This window comes from Neltuma alba, unplaced genomic scaffold, assembly GCF_004799145.2.
Source record: "Neltuma alba isolate B1F8T4 unplaced genomic scaffold, ASM479914v2 tig00012081_pilon, whole genome shotgun sequence".
In the NCBI taxonomy this organism is placed as follows: domain Eukaryota; kingdom Viridiplantae; phylum Streptophyta; class Magnoliopsida; order Fabales; family Fabaceae; genus Neltuma; species Neltuma alba.
Genome location: NW_021636640.1, coordinates 329,144 through 352,202, shown reverse-complemented (window position 1 = coordinate 352,202; position 23,059 = coordinate 329,144). Strand labels below are relative to the sequence as shown.

The 23,059-nt window shown below is 33.8% G+C and overlaps 1 protein-coding gene and 1 pseudogene across 1 annotated transcript; one reads left to right on the top strand and one right to left on the bottom strand.

Annotated features, from left to right (window-relative positions):
* Positions 1-7,676: 7,676 nt before the first annotated feature.
* LOC114722001 (probable leucine-rich repeat receptor-like serine/threonine-protein kinase At3g14840) lies at positions 7,677-18,190 on the bottom strand (annotated as a pseudogene).
* Positions 18,191-19,527: 1,337 nt separating this feature from the next.
* LOC114722067 (40S ribosomal protein S29-like) lies at positions 19,528-19,724 on the top strand. The gene has a single exon (XM_028907995.1). The coding sequence runs from the start codon at positions 19,584-19,586 to the stop codon at positions 19,722-19,724; it is 141 nt and encodes a 46-aa protein (XP_028763828.1). The 5' UTR covers positions 19,528-19,583.
* The last annotated feature ends 3,335 nt before the right edge of the window (positions 19,725-23,059 follow it).

Sequence of the window (23,059 nt, the reverse complement as noted above, 5' to 3'; positions counted from 1 at the left end):
GTTGTTGTTTAATTTGACAATCTTTGTCTTCATGGTAGGATGAATGCACAGTCAACTAAAATAACAAAATCTCTTTGGGACTTTGCTGCCAGAATTGACAGGGCTACCTTACCTTATACAAACATATGTTTTCTAAGTAGATTAACATGCAAATTTATTCTAAAAGTTTTTACTCAAAAGTGCTAAGTACTCAAAAAATTTTGGAGAGGCAAATTTGCCTGAAAGTTTAAAACCGTAGCAAATTTGGCCTCTACTGTTAAAAATATTAATGATCAATATTACTATCTTGACGATAAGGGTCAAAACTGCTATAATTTTAAACTTGTAGGGATAAATTTGCCCACACAAAAATTTGAGTGCTCATCTCTTCTAAACAAAATTTTCTGGACAAATTTGCAGTTTAACCCGTTTTTAAACTGAAACTCTCACATTTAGTGACATTGAGCTTTGTGTCATCATCGATCAATTGATTTCTTTCTCTTTTGTGCGCATATATAGCGATCTCACTCGCAATTACCTTAGCGGCAAAATCCCTCAGGAATGGGTCTCCAAGAAACTTGCCATAATGTCATCTCCCCTCTCTCACATTTTGATTTTGATCGAGTTTAGAGAACATGATTACAGTTTCGTCTAGTTAACATGAATCTGATAATGGATGCGTTGTTCTTAATTACCATAGTTCGGTTTTCGGAAATCGGCTTACGGAAACGATCCCACCAGAGCTAGGAAACATTTCTACTCTCCAGAGTTTGAGTTCTGTCAATTCTATATAATAACGAATTGTTTCCCCTTTTTTATTTCGTGAAAACTTTAACTTGGCCTAATAAGATGGATAGGGGCTTGGAGTTCAATCAATTTTCTGTAAGTCTTCCTCCGGAGCTTGGGAGTCTCATCAAGATTAAAAGATTGTAATAAGCCCATGTTTTGATTTGCCATTTGCAATCACTGTGTCAACGTACTAATTTAATGAAATTTGAATTCGATCCATTTGCTTATGTTCATATATAATCTGTTGGTTGTCAACCAAGCCCGCTTAACTCCAATAACTTTACTGGAGAATTATCTCCTACATTAGCCAAGCTCACTGCACTGCGAGAATTGTAAGCTTCTTCCGTTATTATAGTCTCATTGTCCTCATGACTAAACTATATATGTTGTTTATTTCAGTTCAAATAAAGTCTAAACTAACGTAAGTTTTCCTTCTTGCATCGCACATAATGGCAGTGGAATTGGAGACAATCAATTTTATGGGAAGATACACGATTTTATTCAGAATTGGACAAGTCTCGAGAGAATGTACGAAACTCTGATCTCTTCCTTTTTGTCCCCCTTATCAACTCTAATTGCTTTCAACTCTTGAACCATTCCAACGCCCATTCCAACTCAAGACAAGATTGCATGGTTTGGTTTCACGCTTGATATGAGTTGTTTGTTTTTGACTTTGTAGTGTTCACGAAACAATCGAGGTTGATTACTTTTTCTAAACATTATTATAAATAAAAAAAATCGTACTACTAATTAATAGGGTTGAGTTTAAGAGAATGGGCTAATTCTTTACAATAACAAACTAAAATTTAAATATCTATTGGGAAAAGTATCTACATTTAATACGTAACAGTATCTTGAATAGTATTGCTTCTAAAGATTCTAATTGCGATTGATTAATGATGTGATATCTTGATATGTGTGATATTATAATTCAGGAGAAATATTTTCATGTGAATTATATATATTTTTTATGGATAAAGACTACGAGCGCATTTGGTTCAACCCCATTGCATTCTTGCGATGGCAATCCAAATTACATTACCATGATGTTTGTGTTTGGTTGGACCTTTTCATGATAATAATCATTGCAATGGTAATCCAAATTGCATAATTTTTGGTAATTCCCATTCATAGGTCCTCCTTTGTAAATAGATTTTACCATGCTTTGCGAAGTTTCAAATGTCTTTTTTACCCTCAATATTTAATGTGAAAAGGCAAAAAATAACCTCGAAAAATTATATACTAATATCGTCTTTCTTCCCTTCCCACTCTTATCTTTCACCTCTCTCCTTCCATTACCTTCTCCACCTTTTTGAAATTGCTCATCTCCGCCATTGCTCATTTCCTCCTCCACCTTTTTGACATTGCTGATGACCACCGTTTCTTACCTCATCCTCCACCTTACCAACATCGCTCACCTCCTCCTTCGTTAGATTCACACCCAGCATCGCTCATATTTTGCATCATGTTCAAGTGGAGGTCAATGAAATTTAGTAAAAGATGCTTGCAACATCAGAGGAAATGAAGTCCAGTGGAGAAGAAATCTTTATTAACATGGTGGACATTCCTTCATGCCAGCAGTGACACCACTCAAGCCTCGAGACGTGATTCCTACAACATGCCACATTAGAGAAGAAACTAAACATTTTAATCCCATGATATTTTTCAGTGATTTATCTTGCAACAATTTTACTGAGGCTTCTGCATCTCGTTGCCATCTTTTGGATGTGTAAGCTTCTTTTTGTTTAATCAATCACATAGAGACTTTTGTGTCTATATTCTTAATGCTTAATATTGACTACTAATTATATTGATGGGCAGGAATTTGGCTTCTAGTCTCTCATCTTCAGTCAGCAATCCGTGAGTTCTTGCTTATGGTGTGCCTGTTGCAAATTTTTAGTTTTAGTTATCTATCTCTTTAAATAATCTGTGGAAACAAAATGTTCATTTTGTAGACTCTTGTGTTTGAAGAAGGGCCTACCTTGTGAGGGAAACTCAGATTGTGAGTTGAGACGTAGTACATCAATCATGTTTTTGTGCACTACAAAAGACTTTGTTAAGTGAATCTATCATAATTTCTCCTACTTAACACGTGTGTGTGTGTGTGTGTGTGTGTGTTTTTTTTTAATGTAGATGATTCGCTGTTCATAAACTGTGGAGGACCCAAGATGGAGTTCAATGGTCACGAATATGAAGAAGATTTAACTCCAGATGGCATTTCATACTTTAATTTTCAGAACAACTGGGCTTATAACAGTACAGGAGTATTCATGAATAATGGGAGCGCTGATTTTGTAGCAACAAATTCATCTTCCTTGAATGGGAGTAGCCCAAAATACTACCAAACAGCTCGTCTTAGCCCTACATCGCTTAAGTACTATGGCTCATATATGATGAATGGCAAGTATAAAGTAAAGCTCCATTTTGCTGAGATAATGTTTTCTGATGACCAAACATATAGCAGCCTTGGTGTGCGCATGTTTGATGTTTCAATTCAGGTGAGTGATGAAGGGATATACTTTGTTAGATTGTTTCTACTGCTTCTTACATTTTTATCATTCGTTGTATTTCGTTTTTGCTACAAAACTAAAGTTTTAAAGCTAAATTCTTTCTTGCATTCTCACAAGGTTTAAATACTTGAAATATTTCAACATTGCGAAGAAGGCAGGTGGAGTTGGTAAGGGCATCACGAGGGAATTTGATGTTCATGTGAATGATAGCACCTTGGAGATCCATTTATACTGGGTAGGGAAAGGAACTACTGCTATTCCAAATAGAGGTGTATATGGACCTCTAATATCTGCCATTACTGTGACCCCAGGTAAATATTTCTCACATCTTTGACTTACTATTTAATGAATCAACTATATTTTTTTATATTAAGAAATTGGTTAATGGTTAAAATAATTTTTATTGTGCAGTGAAGGAATTATTTATTATCTCATTTTTCGCAACACCATTCATTCATCTCATAAGTAAAAGCATTTTTGAAAAAAATTTATAATTTTTATTTATTTATTATTTTTAATTAATTTTAACTAATTTTTTTTAGAGAGAATCATAATCAAATCCAAAAAATGAAAGATAATTATTAAAAGGTTCAAATAATAATATAAGGAATCTGTAGTGACAGGTTTCAGAATAAAAAATAACAACTTCTGAAATTTATTTTATAATTATTTTTTTTCAGAACCTCATTATAATTTTTTTGTTTTTTTTATCCATATGATTTGTTCCGATATTTTTTTATTAAAAAGAAAAAAAAAAGACACGGATGTAATTCATTAGATTAGCACCGACAGTGCCTGCAGAGAAGTAGATGACTCGGAGACTTTGCTAGTTTGGTTAATGATTGCACGGATAGATACAGTAGAGGGGAAGAGAACTGCCAGTGTGCCGCATCTGTCTCTACCTCGTATTGGTGCTTTCCCTTGTTTGAAAATTCATAAAGTCCCTCTTCCATGTACTTCTTTCGTCTAGAGAAAAATAATCCTATTTACAAATTATTTTATTAAATTTTTAATATAAATATATTATTTTATCTTTTGTCTATTATGACATAAATAATTTTTTAAAAGTGTATATATCAATACGAGTAAAGCTAAAAAATTTATATTTAAATAAAAATTAATACATTTTAAGATTCTTTATTTTATATGAAACATGCAAAAAAAAAAAAGTCTTAAAAAGTGCCTTATAAATAACATTAAAAGAATATCTTGTAAATGAATAGGATTAGTAGAAACTTGAGGGCCCATCTGGCAACCCATATAAAGAAGCCACGGGCGATCTTCTCACGGGGGGACCAAATTTCTGCGCGTGGGTCATAGTTCTTTAAGAACTAGTTGTTAAATATTTTATATAAATTGACTGCAAAAGAATATTTTATATAAACTAAGAAGATTAATAAACAGAGTTAAGTGAAAAACTTATCAAATAAAAAAATGAAAATATTTTTCCACCATGATTATCCAAATAAGCTTATGAAATCGCTCGTGGAATTATATCCTTCAGTCGACTTTCAGAAAATTAAGAAAAGTGCTTCGTCATCATATTCATATTAATTACACGTTACATTATGGAAACTTGTGAATGGCAATATTAGAAAAAAAGCCTTTAACTGCGGTTAAAAAAGGCTTTCCATGACAGTTTTGGAAGCGCAGTAAATTCCATCAATATTATAAGGAGAATATTACATGTTAAAAAATCTTTTTTTAAAAAAAATTCTGTGTTGAATTTCCTATATAACCTCCCTGCAATTTATAAATCTAACTACGATTAGCAGAGTAGAAGAATATGCAAAATCCTTTCAGGACATAAACTCAATCCTACCACTAACACTCAATTTTTATTCAATCAATTATACATTATAATGAACAACTACTTAACTAGTTAATAATCAAACAATGAACTAAAATATGATAAATAACTTAATTATTTTATAATTTCAAAATTCTCTAGTAATGTTATTGACAAAGTATCCCTTATCATGCTAACAAAGTACTGTCCAGCTCAATTTTAACTGTTTAATTCAAATATTTAAATAAATAAAATAATTAAGTATTATTCAATAAATTAAAGTTGACTAATACTTAATTACAAATTAAAAATAATATCTTTTTATTTTATAAAAATTTTGACAAAATTTCCCCTAGAACAAATCTCAAATTATTTAAACAATGGACAAATCAATTAATCAATAAAACAACAATATAATAAACAAACACAAGATAAATTTGAAGAATTATAACTAACAAAACAAAAATAACAATTCAATTTCAAGCTAATTTAATGAATAAAGATTCTTAAAGCTAAAACTTTTAAATCCAAAATGGAAACACAAATAATATCCATTTATCATGAAATTTTAAACAACATTTTACCATCAATCAAAGTTCATAAAGAAAAAAAAATTGGTCAAAACAGTTAACAGATTATTTATTAGTGAATTCTCAAATTTATAACAAATATTCGAAATAAAATATCAAAAAATTATGGGTTAATTAATCTGCAAGTCTTTATAGTTTCAATCAATTTTGAATCAGGTCCCTATAATTTTTTTTCCTTTTATCAAATCCTTATACTTTTGCATGTTTTTAATCAGGTCCTTCTATTTATTTTTCTTTTTATCAAGTCCTTATAAATTTACCTTATTTTTAATTGAGTCCCTGAATTTTTTATTCTTTATTTTATAAATTCTAATAATACTATTCTATAAACATAAAATAGTATATATTATTTAATATTAGTTTATAAACAATAATATTCTAGAAATAATGAATTATTATAATAATTTTATTTTTTCAACAAAAAAATTAATTGTTCCAAAAAAATTTCCTGAATTAATTATTTATATTACTTATTTTTATTATATAATTATTAATTTAATTTAATTATTAATATTTTATATTTCAGTATTAATCTATTTAATTAAGTTTATATTTAATTAATAAATAAAAATTAAAACTACATGGACATTATTAAAAATTTAGTGAAATTATAAGGACTTAATAAAAAGAAAAATAAGTGCAAGGACCTAATTAAAAACAGGTAAAAGTATAAGGACTTAATAAAAAAAAACTATAAGGATTTGATTCAAAATTAGTTGAAACTATAAGGACTTGCGGATTAATTAACCCAAAAATTATTTAAAAAATTTAAAACTTAAGAACTAATCAATTTTAAACATTTAAACATGTTTCTAATACCTTGTATAGGAAATAATTGAGGTTTTTTAACTCCAAATGTTACCAATCAACTCCTCAAGCACATAAAATATGCAAAATAAACAATGCAAGACATCTAAAATGTAAAACCAATCAATCCATTTGAAATACAATAAATTTCTATTATCAAAACATTCAAGACACCATGAAAAACTGAAAAGAATTAATGAAGAGGAAACTCACTTAGTAGGAGATGATTAAAACATGAGAAGAGGCAACAATCCCTGGCGGAAGACGGTGGGAGACGGCAGAAATCAACCACAATGCTAATGAAGGACAAAAACGGTGGGAAACAATAAGGATTTGCTGGTATTGTAATTTCGGTGGTGGGACAGAGGGAGACCACAGTGCACTGGACTGTGAAACTGTAAAACTGTGAAAAAGAAAATATGCAATAGGGTTATGTTTAAAACTTTTTGCAGTGATTATTAAGATAACCGCCATTGAAAGTACTTTGAACTGCGGTTATTTAATTTAACTGCCATCAAAAATACTTTCCACAGTAATTGTTTATCTTAATAGCCGCCGTGAAAAGTTAATAATATCACTACTTTTTTTTTTCACGGTGTTTTTCTTTTTAACTGCCATGTTTTCTCGACGTTACATATTCTTTTTGTAGTAATATGGGATCATTGCGTGCAAACAACCCCAAAAAAAAAATTAGTCAATTGCTCAAAAATCTGATAGTAGTATCGAAAAACACCGTATGCTGGATAATTGTATACAAGAAATTTTATATCGATCATTTTGTGATTAAAAGCAAGAAAACGCTGTGATGCTCGACGCTGATCTACTGATTCAGTGGCTGCTGAATTTTACAAGAGAATATTCAGTTAAGAAATTGTGGAAAGCAGTTACTTCCAGATATGGTATACATATGCAATGAGTTATAACCATGAAGTGTGTGAATATTGTGACTTGTTACTCGCGCAAGTGAAGTGAAACAAAAATGAGAGGCTGAGGTTGACTTAATTCAAGAGGAATGATGTCCGCTCGACCTCTATTGAAGTAAATATGATGAGGTCTAAGGAATTGTTCTCTCCAACACAGTTTATTAAACTATGGTGCACGTATGTGAGGGGAAGATGAGAAAACCTTTCCAATATTTAACTGTTGAGATGAGAAAGCCAACCCACTTAAATAAGCATCGCATTCTATATCAATAAAAGCATATCACAGAAGAATTAGAACATCAGTTCGTGGCAAGCCATAACAAGAATGGTACAGAAGATGTAGTTTGTTGAGGTCATGAGACAATCTAGTCTCTTCTATTCCACATAGAGGAGTCCAAATGCAGAGGATAAAAGATCTGATGCTGATGCTGAAGGAGCAGCCCACAGTTCGTCCACTCATGCACCTTGTTCTTGAATCTGAGTCATCATATTTTCATCCAACTGGTTGTATAACATCCTCATTACCTCCAAATTCATCTCATCCAATACCTCACTTGACTCTGAAACTATCTCCTTAACCACACTTTTACCTTCAAGCATGCTTACCACTGAAGACATGGTAGGCCTGAGAGCTGGGGTGACATTGGTACACAAGAGAGCCACTTGGATCATCACCATTGCTTCCTCCTTGTCAAAGTTTGAGCCCAACCTTCGATCAACTAGCTCTAGTAACTCCCCTTTTTCTTTCAAGAGACGTGCCTGGTGAAATCAAAATCCAATATATAATCAAACTAAATCCATCCTTGGAAACAATAAAAATTGCAGGGAGAACGAAAGAACTCTCAGATTATGCAGGAAAGACGAAATGGAAGCATTCTTTTCTGGTATAGCTTGCACCAGAAAGAAGCAACCAAAACCATAAAGCTGAAGTTTGAATTGAAAAGATCTCATCGTAAGACGTTGGTAAAATTCTCAGGGCAGAAGCAAGAAAAAACTCATGAAAGTTGTTTAGATATCTTTAAGGTGGAGATTACACAAGTAGTTTACTTATATTTTGATCAGTGTGCAATGGCTCTGAAAAGGGTTGTTTTGATACTAGATGGACACTGAAAAACAAAAGGCCCCCTGTACTGTAGACACTGTCTAGATAAATTGACATGATTACTAGATAGCTTGAGAATATTTTACCCAGTCAAGAAGATAGATTGCTTCATCCTTTTCTTGGCGAATGTTGTTGACCCTTCCACTGACAATTTCCAAGGCAACAATTCCAAAACTATAGACATCTGCTTTGTCAGTTAAGTAACCATGCATCGCATATTCAGGTGCCATATATCCACTATAGGAATAAAAAGTATATCCGTTACATTATGTTAGAAATAAAAAGAAAATTAGAGTCAAAATTCCCGAAAGAAGTTTATTTAAAAGAAGAAACTCACTAAGTGCCAGCAATTCGAGTGCTTATGTGAGTATTGTCCTCTTCAACAAGTTTAGCCAAACCAAAATCCGATATCTTGGGATTGAGATCTTTATCAAGTAGCACATTAGTGGCCTTAATGTCTCTATGAACAATCTTCAATCTTGATTCTTCATGGAGGAATGCTAAACCTCGAGCAATCCCAACACAAATCTTGTGTCTTGTTGGCCAATCTAATTTTAATTGAAATTCCTTTGAACCTTCATTTGTGAACGTAATAATAATTAGACAACATTATCATATGGCCAAGTATACTTGTTGTAAGATATTGGATTATTACAAATCAAACAAGCAAAAAGAAGTTTAACAATTTACCAAATAAAGCACGGGCTAGACTATTGTTATCCGCGAACTCATATATTAACAACAGTTGATCTCCTTCAACACAACAGCCATAAAGCTTAACCAGATAGGGGTGCTGCAAAGCAGAAATCATGCCTATTTCATTTATAAATTCACGATTTCCTTGTTTTGATTTGGTGGACAGCTTCTTAACTGCAATAATTGTGCCATTTGGGAGTATACCCTGCAATTTTGGATATGACATAGAAGTTATAGGAAAGTTGAAATGGATTTTCAAGTAAATAAGAACCGCAAAGGCAATTGGTCAATCATGCAATTAATAGAATATTTGTCATGCCGTGTATAACCTTATAAACAGGACCAAACCCTCCTTCTCCGATCTTATTAGCTGTATTGAAGTTGTTGGTTGCTGCTTTGATTTCCTTGAAGGTGAATATACCAGTTCTAAGATCCAAACCCTCAAGATCTGTCAGTAAAAGAAAAAAAAAGTCAGAGAGCTAGAATTTTCATCAAATTTTGAGTCACAGTCGTGCAAAGATGATGCATGAGATGAAATAATTCCCATCTTAAAATGAAGTAAGAGTACACCAAAATTCATGCTACACAAATCAACAGAGCCCAATTCCAGACAGAAGCATCTGAGTTTTACATGAAAGGATTGGTTAGCAGTGCGGAGTTGCTTTGTAATTACCTTTCGCCAATGAACTTCTGCGTCCTATACAGCCTCTCCACCAAAGTATACCTAATACCAAGATCACAATAACAACTCCTGCAACCACAACTCCTACCACAGCCCCAGTAGATAATCCATTATCTGAGTCTGTTTGGTTTTAATGAAACAGTTTTATGTATTAGATGAAGATAATGGTACCACCCAGATGGTGGCAGAAAATTTAAAACGATCGAGTAGTGTACAACCCACCATATTCCACGGATATAGCCGATATAAGAGGACCGTATACTGATCTATCTGGGATTGCGGTTGTCCCTTTTCCTGCCCAGTAGAATCTAATCTCCAAGGTATTATCAGTGACATCAGTAGTGAATGGTCTTATTACCTCCTTTCCCACTCCTCCTGCTTCTTCAGCAATGTTGAAGTTCGCTAGCACCCTCTTTCCCTACAAGATTTCAGTCCAAACCTTAGCGCTTCATGCATGATGGCTACCACTACAGTTTTTAGACGGTTGGAAATATTCTAGGGGAAATGAAACTTTGGGATCCAATAAAGAAACGAAGGTGCATAATAATATTTAAATATAAAAAATGAAATTACTTAATTATCTTTTTTTCCCATGAAATGTTCCATGCATGTTAAAACTTAAAAGCTCGAGTCAGTGAAAAATTATTAGATAATCAGGGGTAGATTTCAAAATATAAGTGTCAGTCAAACAAGTTTTTTTTTTTAATCTTTCGAAATCTGACAGGAACAAATTTTTCAACTATTCATATAGAAGATTTGAAAATAAGAATCTTATTTCGTCAATATATATATATTTGTCTATATATTCGGGAAGTTCAAATGGACTCCCCATAATTTGATATAGATATATGTGAAAAATTGCAATTGATGTTTCAATTTTAGAAATTATTTAAAAATAAGTACGCAAATTTCACACTATCTTGTAAAATTTGGCATTTGTGCGAAAAGTTTTTAACTGTATATATTTCAACTTTTAATTGATATGGATGAATGAAGAAAAAAATTTCAGTTAATACATGGAGTTGCAAGGGTTTGACACTTACCTCTCGCAATCTACTACTCAACTATATGATAAGTTATAACTAATCTTTCAATTTTTAGGATACCAGGGTCTTTTATCAAAACTTTGAAATACTTGGTCCTGACCTGTAATTAATTAGATGCATTGGTTCGAAAGTGTCCTTTTCCCAATATTCTGTCAGCAGTTTTATACCGGAAGTCACACCACTAGGAAAACAATATCCCTACAAATTTGATATTATGTATATTGGATGTGAGAAAACTTGGATTCATATGGGGGAAGGGGATGTGACGGAGAAATTCTTTATGATTGTGTAATATTATCTTAAAAGCATGTAAAAGTGCCGTTCCTAGTCTAAGTCAGCTTAGCACGTCACACCTACGGGAAAGGTTCAACACTCGAGCTAGTTAAAAATCTTTGTTCAGTATCAAACGTGAGCCTGACAATTGGTAAAAAGGTAGAAAAATGAAGAAAACATGCACCTGAATGTAGACGTCAAATAAACGCCTTCCAAGGCTGCTATATGTTTGATCATCAGTGAACATTATCTCCGCAAAATGAAGGTTCACTCTGTATTTTCCATTTTCCAGGCAAAAGCCATAATAAGTCAGAGAAATAGGAGTAACACGGGCATTCTTATACAGTCCAGCATCGATCATAGAAAGCCTAGACTTGTTCGCAGAGGTAACATGGTAGTCTGTGGTAGCATTAGCATCCAAGTAATAGCCAGTGGTGCTAAATGCCCAGTTTCTACCTTCCCTGAGGAATCTAGCAGGTCCAGCATCATCTAAATCACCTTCATATGTTTTACCGTCACTGACGGTTGCCGACTCTCCACCACAATTTATATAGAGAGAGCGCGATTCTGGAACACGTAAAATAGGGTTAATCGCGGCCGAAATGAACCAGGCTACGTGAGGAACTTACATTTACAACGATAGGATAATATAGAATAGGCTCCGTCGAATCAAATAACATGGCATAGTGTTAGAAAAAGGTTTTGATGTACTTTCCCCCTTGTACTTGGACCCCGCAATTAAAGTACCTCCAAAGTCCATCCATATTCCAAATGCTAAAGCAAGCAGAGTGAGATACTGAGACCTAAAAAGTGCGACGCGAAAAAGTTATACGTAAACTTACTTTCAGTGCAGCTAACGCTTCTTAGACACGTGGGCATTCCTCTGAGAGTAAGGTGGAAAGGGCGTGAAAAAGTCAGAAAAGATTAAAGCTACATATAGTAATGAAAATATCGCATGTTGAGTTTAGCGGATGAAACTTACGAGTTGTTGGCCATTGACGAGCTTGCAAAGAGGTTCCTATGGCATGTGAGAGATTGATAGGGATCAGATAGGATTATAAAGTTGATATCGAATGCATAAAATATGTGTGCGTGCAAGCGCGCTTACACGTTATTAGATTTTGAACATTGCTGCTCTGAGTTTCCACTGTTGAAGTTATTGTATGAAAGATCTCTATGTACAAGTGAAAGTAGAAATTTCAAAATCTTGGAAAGATGCAACAAAGAATCATAAGGAATCATTTGGAGATTCTAAACAAACCAAAGCATATCAGCTTCAAGATTCACAGGTGTAATTCAATGCATAAATCTAATGTGCGATAATCGAAGTCCATTCATGAGCAGAAAGCTTCAAAAATGAGAGAGTTCAGGAAGTAAACCCTTATGAAGGAAACTGTCATCGACCCTCTTATATGCAAGTCATATTTCACAGGACTGCATATATAATTGTGTGTCAAAGGACTCTCTAATAACCCGTTTTCAATTACTCATGTATTTACATGACCACTCTTCATATACATTTGGTTGGCACTTGGCAGTCGCAAATGGGAACAATAAGCCGAAAAAAGGAAAAGAAAAGACAGGGAACGAAGGGACATTCAGAAATGAGGAAGGAGCTGCTGGGCGTCGATTGCTGAACGAAAAGAGCAAAGGAGAAAGAGTGGAAACCACATGAGAGCAGGAGCAAAGAACTGATCCCATCTCTCTGTAAATTCTAGAGATGAGCCCATCCGGACAATTTTTATTATATAATATTTTCATTTTAACCTGAAATCAATTTTTCAAATTAACATTTTTGTTTTACTTCATGCTTCGTTTACATGAAAAAGAAAAAAAATGCGTCATACAAAATCCAAGAGAAATTAAATCGGTATTTCTCTGTTAACCCTTGGTTATCGCAAGGACAGTTTTGCCTGTATCTAAACTCACTATTAAAAAGTGATTTTTAAAACAAAAAAATATGTCACATTTTCTCTCGTGATTGATGATTTTAAACAGGCCTAATATTTAAAAGTATCTTATTTTTTTTAATCATGAGACAATTTTATCAAGCTAAGGATTAGTACATATAAATAATGTACCTGCAAAGTTTAAAAGAACTATTAAATACTTTGGGCTTGTTTAAATGATTCATAAACAACTTTTCGATAACAATTTATGAAAAATGAGGTATGCGAAAGTGCTTATAAGAGTTTAACATAAAAAGATGCAAAGATACCCTTATTCGTTATTAATTCAATCTTTTCATTCTTTTGTAACCTAACTTTCATCTTCCCAGAAATCTTATCGAGTAAAGCCCTTCACAGCGCATGTGTGAAGCATCGGAAAGAAAACTCACAGGTTTACTTTGGTATCCCTGTCATCTATCCATGGAGGTATTTGTCCAGTGAGAAGGTTTTTTGTCAAAAATCTACACAAAAGAAATTTCAAGAAAATGATAGAAGCCAACATTGATATTTTAGAAGAACCCAAAAAACAGAAAGAAAGAAAGATTTCTTACACATACTGATGTCTCTTTTGCGTCTTAAAGGTGGGCGGGATATCTCCCGTCAAATTGTTGAAGCTCAAGTCTCTGCATATATACACATGCATAAAAATGTCTTAATAAATTGTCACAAAAAAATGTCTTAATAAATGTAGAAGAAAGGATCGCAAAATTAGTAGTACTCTCTTCGTTTATTGTTATCAGATATTTTTAATAAACTAACGTTCGTTAAGAAAAATTGTTTGTTAGTTGATATTTTAAATTCTTTTCAAATTCATCTAATCCTAATAATTATTTGTTTGCATCCTCAAGCGCATCTTAGGTAGTTTTAAAAAAAAAAAGTTTTAATTACTCTTAGGATTCTGTAAAACGCCTTATAAATTGAAATATATTACTTCTTATTCTTAATATAAGAACTCGTTTGACTTTTATTTTAGTTTTAAATATAAGATCCCAATTTATTTTGTCTCTCATATTTATCCATTTTTTTAAGGTAGTCTCTGTAATAATTGTAGTTCTAATCAATATATTTGATTAGCAGTGATATTTTTTTAAAAAAAAACATCCATTTATTATAAAAAAACTAACATAACTAATTTTCTTAATATACTCTAATTAGTCAACTAACTCTTATATTAAGGACCAGAAGTAATATAAATTTAAATAAATTGCTTTATTAATAATAAATAGAATAATATATTACTCCTTCCATTATAAAAATATGTCTTTTGAAAAAATTGTTTTGTTTCATACGTCTTTTTAAAAGTTTAAAGTAACATTCATTAATTTTAGAAACAAAAATGAGGCAATGTACGTAGTTTGAAACGGGGTGTATATTTGTGTATTGAAACAAAGTTACAATTTGCTTTTGCATTTTTTATCCCATTTTTTGATTACTCTAATAGAACATGGGGGATATTGTTCTAGTTAGTAATTATAAAGAAACGAGCACTTACATTTTATTTAAATTTTGCATACTCCCAAGATATGGATGTATCGTTCCATTAATCTTGCAATTCCTCAAAATCCTGTAAAACAATCAGATTGTCAGCGTCCTCGTCTAATCATAAAATCTGGCATCTAAAATCTTATTTCAACCATTGAGATTTAAAATTTTTAGTATGTAATTTTTTAATAATAAAATTGTTTTTTAAAAAAATATAAGATTCTTTTTATTTTAAATTTTATATCTATTAGAATAAAAAATTATTCAAAATATAAAGTATATTTAAATTAAATCTGGATCATCCAAAATGAGCATTTCAAGCTCATATTTTTTATGAGCATGAAATGCTCTCCAGACAAACATCGTTACCTCTCATATCTATTTTCCTTTCCCAAATAATTGCATCAGGGAGACATATGTCAAAAACAATAATTGTAAATGACTCAAAAGGGAAGCAGGGTTAAGAATATATATAGTCAAAACAATAATTTAACTCACAGTGTTTTCAGGTTTGTCAAGTTCATAAGTTCTGGCAAAGGCAAATATTCAGATCCATTGAGGTCACTAATAATCCTGCGGACACGTCATTTACAGTCATAGTCAAACATAATTAAAGTGCAAGTGATTTTTAAAACCTCACCTACAACGAAATCATCACACCATACTTACAATTCTCTCAGATTTTTCATTAGTGAGAATACTGAAGGAATTGGCCCACTTAAACCACTGCCTACGATCCTCCTGACAAAATGAAAAATCGTTCATTCAGATTAAAAGGCGCTGAGCGTTTCAAGAATTGAAAGAAATGGGAGTTGATAAGGGGAGGAAAAGGAAGAGAGATTTTCTTACAATCTCTCGAGACTCGTCCAGTTCTGAATAAAATCGGGTATCTTCCCAGAAAATTGATTATCCCCAATTTCACTGCCATCAGCCCATGTGTGGTGCAAGCAGGAAAAGTGACTGTTAGTTTAGACTGTTGAACTGAAATAAGCAACATAGTTTATTCATCATGGCAATGAGAGTATGATAAAAGAGGAAGCTTACAATTCTCGCAGTGCAGTGAGATTGGCTAATGTAGGAGGTAACTCTCCGGTAAAATTATTGGAGTTAAGCAGCCTGGGTTGACAAGGACAGATTATGAACATAAGCAAATGGAGTTCAAATTTCAAAGCACATGGTCAATGAACGAGCATACGGACAGATTAAACTAAGAATTTAACACAGGATTACAAACGGAAAATCAAAACAAAGGCTTACAATCTTCCAAGTTTGGTGAGACTCCCAAGCTCCGGAGGAAGATTTCCAGAAAATTGATTGTGCTCTAGGTTCCTGTCCATTTTAGGCCAAGTTAATTTCCACAAAAGCTTTGGGGAAACAATTCGTTCAGGTTATAATTGACAGAACTCACAGACTCTGGAGAGTGGAAATGCTTCCTAGCTCTCGTGGAATTGTACCCGTCAGTCGATTTCCATAAACCGAACTACAGTATAATTAAGAACAATGCATCATTAGATTCATGTTAATTGGACGAAACCGTAATCATATTCTCTATACTCGATCAAAATCAAAATGTAAGAGAGGACAGAGTACATTTTGGTAAGTTGTGTGGAGCCCCATTCTGGAGGGATTGTGCCGTTGAGGTAATTGCGAGCGAGATCACTGTGCACACAATAGAGAAAGAAATCGATTTGATGAAAGAAGCGCAGTGTCCCTAGATGTGTGAGTTCAAGTTTTAGAAGCACATACATTTCCGTAAGGTAAGATAGCTCCCTCAATTCTAGCGGCAGAATCCCCGAGAGATTTTGAGACTTCAGGGTACTGCACGTTCATTCCGCGCCGTAAAGGCGAAGATGGTCAAATTAAATATTACATAATGATAACAACAACAATGAAAAAATTAATTGGGTTCTCATCTTAGATATAATAAAGTATTATTATGTTTATAATAATTAGATTTTAAAATATAGTCAAAATTAATGTTTATAATTTGTAGATTGTGTGATTTAGAATGTATTTTATATTTTATAAAAACTACCAATATAATATTATAATTCTATAGTTTATTCATTGTTCACGAATTTGGTTGTCAATAACTTTGTGAAAGTCTTCCAAAAAAAAAAAGTTCTAAATCGTTGTAAGTTAGCAGGTAATATAGCGTTTGATTTTTAAAAAAAAAATAGAAAAATCTATGTTGCTCGATACGGATGACTGAGAAATGTGACTAATGACGGTTAATTTTACCAAAATTGCAATTTTTTATGTTAAGAGCAATTACATATTCAGTTAGCAAACTACGAAAAAGAGTTTGTTTACTTTTATACATATAAAAATGCAGGGGAAATTGAGGAAAAGAGTCACTATTACACTTTATTTGGATTGAAAAAGTCTTCTTTAATATTACAGCTGCTCATCAAAATCAAACTTCATCATTTACATGGTAAAAAATTCTGTCTCTTCTTCATAATTTCCTTGTTTTTTCTTTTAAGCAAATTTTTTTGATACATTTTTTTATTTTTCAGGGCATAGCTTAAGTTCTTCTACTTTTTTACTTTGTAAACTTTAAAATTATATATATATTATTTTGTCTTTTATTAAAAAAACGGAAAAAGTTACTATTCAAAATTTTATTAATGAAAAAATTTAAGTCAATTTGATTATAAAATGGATAAATATGATAGATGAATAGTAGATTATTTTTAGAAAGTAGCACTGAGAGAGGATTTGATTCCGACAAAAACCACCATCACCCCAAGAGAACGTACAATTGCAGGCTAAGTGTTCTCATCTTGAAAACTACTAAAGAATTGTACTAACAGAAACTGAGATTAAAAAGAAAAAGAGATGAATGAAAGAGATCACGTACATGTTGGTAACATGACAAAAACTATCACCAAGAAAACAATTGCAGACGACGGCATTATCGCTTTCGTCTGTAGTCCAGTTACAAGTTCCAGAAGTAGTACATGGATCTACGTTGAAGTCCCAGTCCTTCTTTCCCAGTTTCCTAGCTATCTTTCTCAAAGCTTCCACTAAGCACATATACAGATAGACATAATAAGATTCATGTGTGTGCATGTGTGCGTGGACACAAAATATATACGATCCAGTTTTATATACGTGCGTATACCTTCATCTGGCGAAGTGACACCGAGGGCAAAAGTGGAGAAGAAGCAAAAGAGAAGGAGCACGAGAAGGCAATACTGAGGACAACTCGTGCTGTAATTCATGCTGCTTCCCCTTGGATTTGCCTGTAAAATGCTCCAGATTTATTATTTAGAAACAAGGCAAGCCGGCATTGTACTCTGATTTATAGTAAATCTAAATGCGGCGCTAGTAAAAAAATCCAAACGCGGCCAGAGAGAGGACACTTTTCCCTGTAAATATATAGGCGGCTGGGTTTGAGTCAAACGGACGGCTAGGATCGCGTGTCGGTCTGCTGGGCGGTCCGGATTTGCAGACAAAAAGAAGAAGTGGGCCCCACTTTCCTTTTACGTAATGTACAGGAGGACATTGACGCTGCCTGAGCAGAGATGGTTGAGCTGAACGCGTTGGCTCTGGAATTAACATCCACATTTCCCGTCCCCACACGTGGCTGTTGGGGTTTCACTTTTCAGTTCATTAATTAGACGATGAAGTTCCAGAATGCGTTTCCAGATATATGGGGCCCATCCAGAATGCGTGTCTCAAGGGGAGGCTTATCTCAGACAATATGTTGCTGGCAGCGGATCTTGTGAATCAAGTTCACATTTCAAGGTCTAAAAGAAAAAAAAAAAAACTAGGGGCACTTGATATGGACTTCTCTAAGTGATTTGATAAGAGGTGAACAAAACCGAATCGAACACCGAATACCGAACTGAATCAAATTTAATTCGGTTTATTCAGTTTTTGTTTTTTTTCCGATTATTTTGGTGTTCAGTTGGGTGTCTCTTAAAATATTTCAGTTATAACTGAATAACTGAAAAATAGGGAGAGGAAACTATTTTTTTTAACTTTTTATCAATTTTATTTTTTCACACTTATCCAGTTATCCCTCCCCTCCACCTCTCACACGTGCTTTCTACCCCGCATAATCTTTTATCCTTTTAGTCAGTCACTCCCCTCTTTGCCCTAGATCTCACGATCTCACGAGTTGCGATCGGCAACCTTCCTCTTGGCCTCTCCCTTCAGCTTTCTCCTTCTTCGCCGTCACAACGCAGCACCACTCACCGATTCACTCTTGGTCTTCATCTAGTTGCATCACAGTCACGACCTCCCTTTCCTTTCGGCCTTCTCCTTCCTTCGCCGTCACATCGCAGTCAGCCAGTCGCCACTCAACTCACCACTCGCCATCGATCTTCACATAGGAGCATCACAATCGCGACCTCCGATCCCTCTCCCTTCAGCCTTCTCCTTCCTTCGCCATCACATTCCAGATTTCCAGTTACAGTCCCGAGATTTCTCGCCTCTGATTTTCGTTGTGGTGAGGTGAGACATATGGCATTCAAGTTATAGAAATTTTTTCAGCCGTATTAGTGTCTTATTGCTGTATCGCTGGATCTTTGTTCTTTTGTGCCCCTGTCATTGATGGTGAGAAGAAATGCCTTTCATTGGACCACAAGATGGAGATAACAGCTACTGTTCTAGTGTTCTATGATCTTTTTGTAATATTTTTTTATATAATCCACATATGCCTTTCATTGCTCCCTCTTTATTTGAGTGATTTATGTTTTTCGTTGATAATTGATACGAGTATGTTGCATAGACAGAACATAATATGATTGCAAAACAATTTTATTTAATTTGGGTAGTATATTTGTATTTGAAATTAGTAGTCTGCTTTTGTTTTTCTTTATGTTTAGATCTGCAAAAAGAATTGCATTAGAGGTATATTGCAGATGCAATAAAGAAAAGACATAAGATAGGACGTGCATTCATCAGCAGCCGCGAGCTTTGGTAGCCGAAGCAGAGTTTCTTGGCGCAGCTGAAGATGGGTCACTCCAACGTGTGGAATTCTCACCCTAAGAACTACGGTCCTGGTTCTCGCACCTGCCAGGTGTATGGGCTTATATGTTGTCGCCAGTGCTTCCGAAGCAATGCCAAGGAAACTGGCTTCATTAAGTATCGCTAAAATTTATGGGGACACATCTCTACTTTTGGAGGAACTTAAAAGGCGTTTAAATTTTTTGCCTTTTTACATTTAGGAATGTAGCTGAGTCTGTGGTATTTTATAAATGAAAAGATTTTAATTGACGGGACAAAAAAAGACTTAAGATAGGGGTTGGCTTTTATTGATTTTTATTTGTGGAGTTTGTACTTTGTATGCTCTTTTGAATTTACGCTTGGAATTAAGTGGATTATTAGTTATTGCTTAAATTTTTAGTATTTTAGTTTCTATTTTCAGGTTGACAGGTTTCTTGTAATTAGTTGTTATACAATTGTCAAGTTTAAACTTTTGTTACACTTTTCAAAATACTATTTGAACGTTTATTTTGTTGCCTGGGTCATTGTTATATTATTTGGAATATACAAATTACAAAGCCCAAAAGAGGACCCAATAACTGAAAAACTGTCTAACTGAACCGAATTAATTTCGGTTAATTCGGTTTGGCCAGTTGTTCATGTTCGGTTTCGGTTCGGTGTTGAAAATATGAAGTATTCAGTCATTCGGTTAGTTCAATTATTATTATTAACTGAACCGAATAACCGAATACTCACCCTTACATTTGATCACTTATCTTGGGACCTTCATAATTGCCACCATGAAAAGGATGGGATTTCCAGTCAAGTGGCTTAATATGACTTTCCAATGCCTGTCTATAGTCCATTATCAAATACTGATAAATGGTCAATGCACTGAACCTATCTACCCTCAGAGAGGCATACGCAGGGTGACCCGTTCTCCCCAGTGGTCAGTGGAAAGGGATTCAAATTTGTCAAAAGGCTATGTCTATATCCCTTCTTCTCTATGCCGATGACTCCATATTTTTCTTTGAAGGATCTGACCAAAACATTGCTGCAATTAAATTCGCCCTTGACACTTATTGCTGCTAGTTAGAATAGGAAATTAACCATACTAAATCAACTCTAGTTTTCAGTCCTACCGTGAATCACTACAACAAAAAGAAGTTCTCTCAGACTCTTGGCATCCATTTTTCATCTAGATTGGGTAAATATATGGGTACTTGGATTGACCCAGGAAGGCAAAAGAGGCTAATTTATGATCAAGTTGTAGCGGCAGTGCAGAGAAAACTTGCTGGTTGGAAGATGAGACTACTAGCTCAAGCCTCCAGGCTAACTCTCATCAAATCAATTTTATCGGCTGCCAAACTACACATTCTCTCTTGCGTCAAATTACCACTCTATACCTATGACAAAGTGGATAGTCTTTGTATTAATTTCTTCCGAGGTGAAAAGGATGGAAAGAATCAAATTCATTTGAAGAAAAAAGACCTCCTCTTTCACCCGGTTGATCAAGGAGGGCTCGGCATAAGACCTACTAAATGCATCAATCACTCCCTACTTGCTAAACAGGTTTGGCGCATACTATCCATGGAACCCTCTAATATCCTGGCTCTAATAATAAAAATTAAATATGTGGATTTACATAATAAGGACCTTCTTTTGAAGCCCTATAATACTTCTTGGATTTGGAAGGGTTTGCTTGATAGCTCAGGTCTCATCATTGATAATCTTCGGTGGAATATGTCTCCTACATCTTGTATCCCTCTTAATCACCACCTTTGGTGGCCTATGCAATCGAGATCATTCTTAGCATTCAATTCAAGGTCAAAGATCTCTTACTGCATACTCCATTCAACTGGAACCCCCACCGATGGAACCTTCCTCTTCTCATGTCTCTTTACTTTGAGAACAATATCACAGAAATCCTTTCAATTCCAATTCCGAATTCTTCTCAGCAAGATTCTTTTTAATGGACTGCTAATGCCTCTGGTTTCTACACTGCTAGAGATGGGTTCAAAATTCAATCGCGTAGTTCTTTGCAATTACAGTGTCAAAATGATAATTTCTGGAACTTCCTTTGGTCCCTATCACTTCCTCTAAAATTCTTGTTTTTCATGTGGAAATTCTTACACAAAGGCCTACCAACAAATGATATCCTAAACTTGCATCATCTATCTATCACCACACACTGTGTTTTTGATTGTGACAGTTTAGAATCCTTGGAGCATTTGTTTATCTTCTACCCATATGTTCGAGCCTTGTGGTTTGGATGTTTGCCAGTTAAGATAGAAGCATCAACCTTTGATTCTTTTATTTCCTGGCTGAAAACAATAATGATAAGGCTCTTTCATGGTAACCATAAGTCCCTCCTCAATATATGGCATCATCATTGTTCTGAATATAATATGGTGGAAGCGTAATCAAGCTCTGCATAAAAGAAGGATTGATCAACCCATGCAGGTTATTAAAGAAATCCAAGGTTGGAGAGTATACCTTAAAATGGCTTTTTCCTCTTCACTCTCATTGACAAAACAAAAAGGAAGTACTGCTGGCACAAAATACGCAAAGTTCTCCTTGTCTAACAATGGATGGACAGTACTCTTATTAAAGAAGAAATGCAAACGGAGCACTTCTCTAATAGCTATTGTAATATTTAGAGGGAACCCCATTCAAGGATTCATCTGTCGCCGTTCTTTTCTCAATCCTAGGAGGTTTAACTCTCTTTGCCTTCGAACTACCTTGCTTTGGAATGATAAAGTGGGCAGAGTAATGGGTGGCGACTACTCTCAACTTTAGCTTGTCTGTTTTCAGCGGAGACTAATTGATTTGACACAGCTTTAGAAGGTTACGGTGGAGGAGCTTGAGCGCGAAGTTAATCTTCTTTTACGTCACTTTAATAAAGTAGATTGTTTAGTTAGCAGAGACCTAAATCTCTTTGTTTCTTTTTCGTGTTTTGCTTTCCCTTTTCTTAATTGCAACTTGTAGGCCTTTTAATTTTTATTAATTAATCATTTTGCCTTCTTCAAAAAAATAAAATAATGAAGCTGAATATTCGTTTCCGTTTTTCATTTGGCCATTTATTGCGATTCAGAGCCTCTTACCACAATAACACTGAATGTTTCTTTAAATCTTTCTTAATCCGTCTGTGAGTATGATGTATGCTTTTGTTGCTTAATCCTATTAGGTCAAGGATGGTAAAACAAACTGTGTTTCATTTTTCACCATCTATGAATTATTATAAGATTATTGTCATAAATAAATATACTTATGAAGTCTTAATTATTAAAGTTATAAAAATGTCATTTTTTTAATTTTTCAAAAAACCTGTTATTAAATGTTATACCGTAGTTGTTAATAGAGTTACGGAATTTGTTAACGGTATTATTAGAATTGTAAAAACACTACTTTTTAAATTTTCTGAAAAAACCTGTTATTAATTGTTATACTGAACTTGTTAATAGCATTACAAAACTTGTTAACTGTTTTACTAAAGTTATAAAA

Excerpts from the sequence above, each read along its gene's own strand:
- LOC114722067 (XM_028907995.1), top strand. The coding sequence starts at position 19,584 with ATGGGTCACTCCAACGTGTGGAATTCTCACCCTAAGAACTACGGTCCT.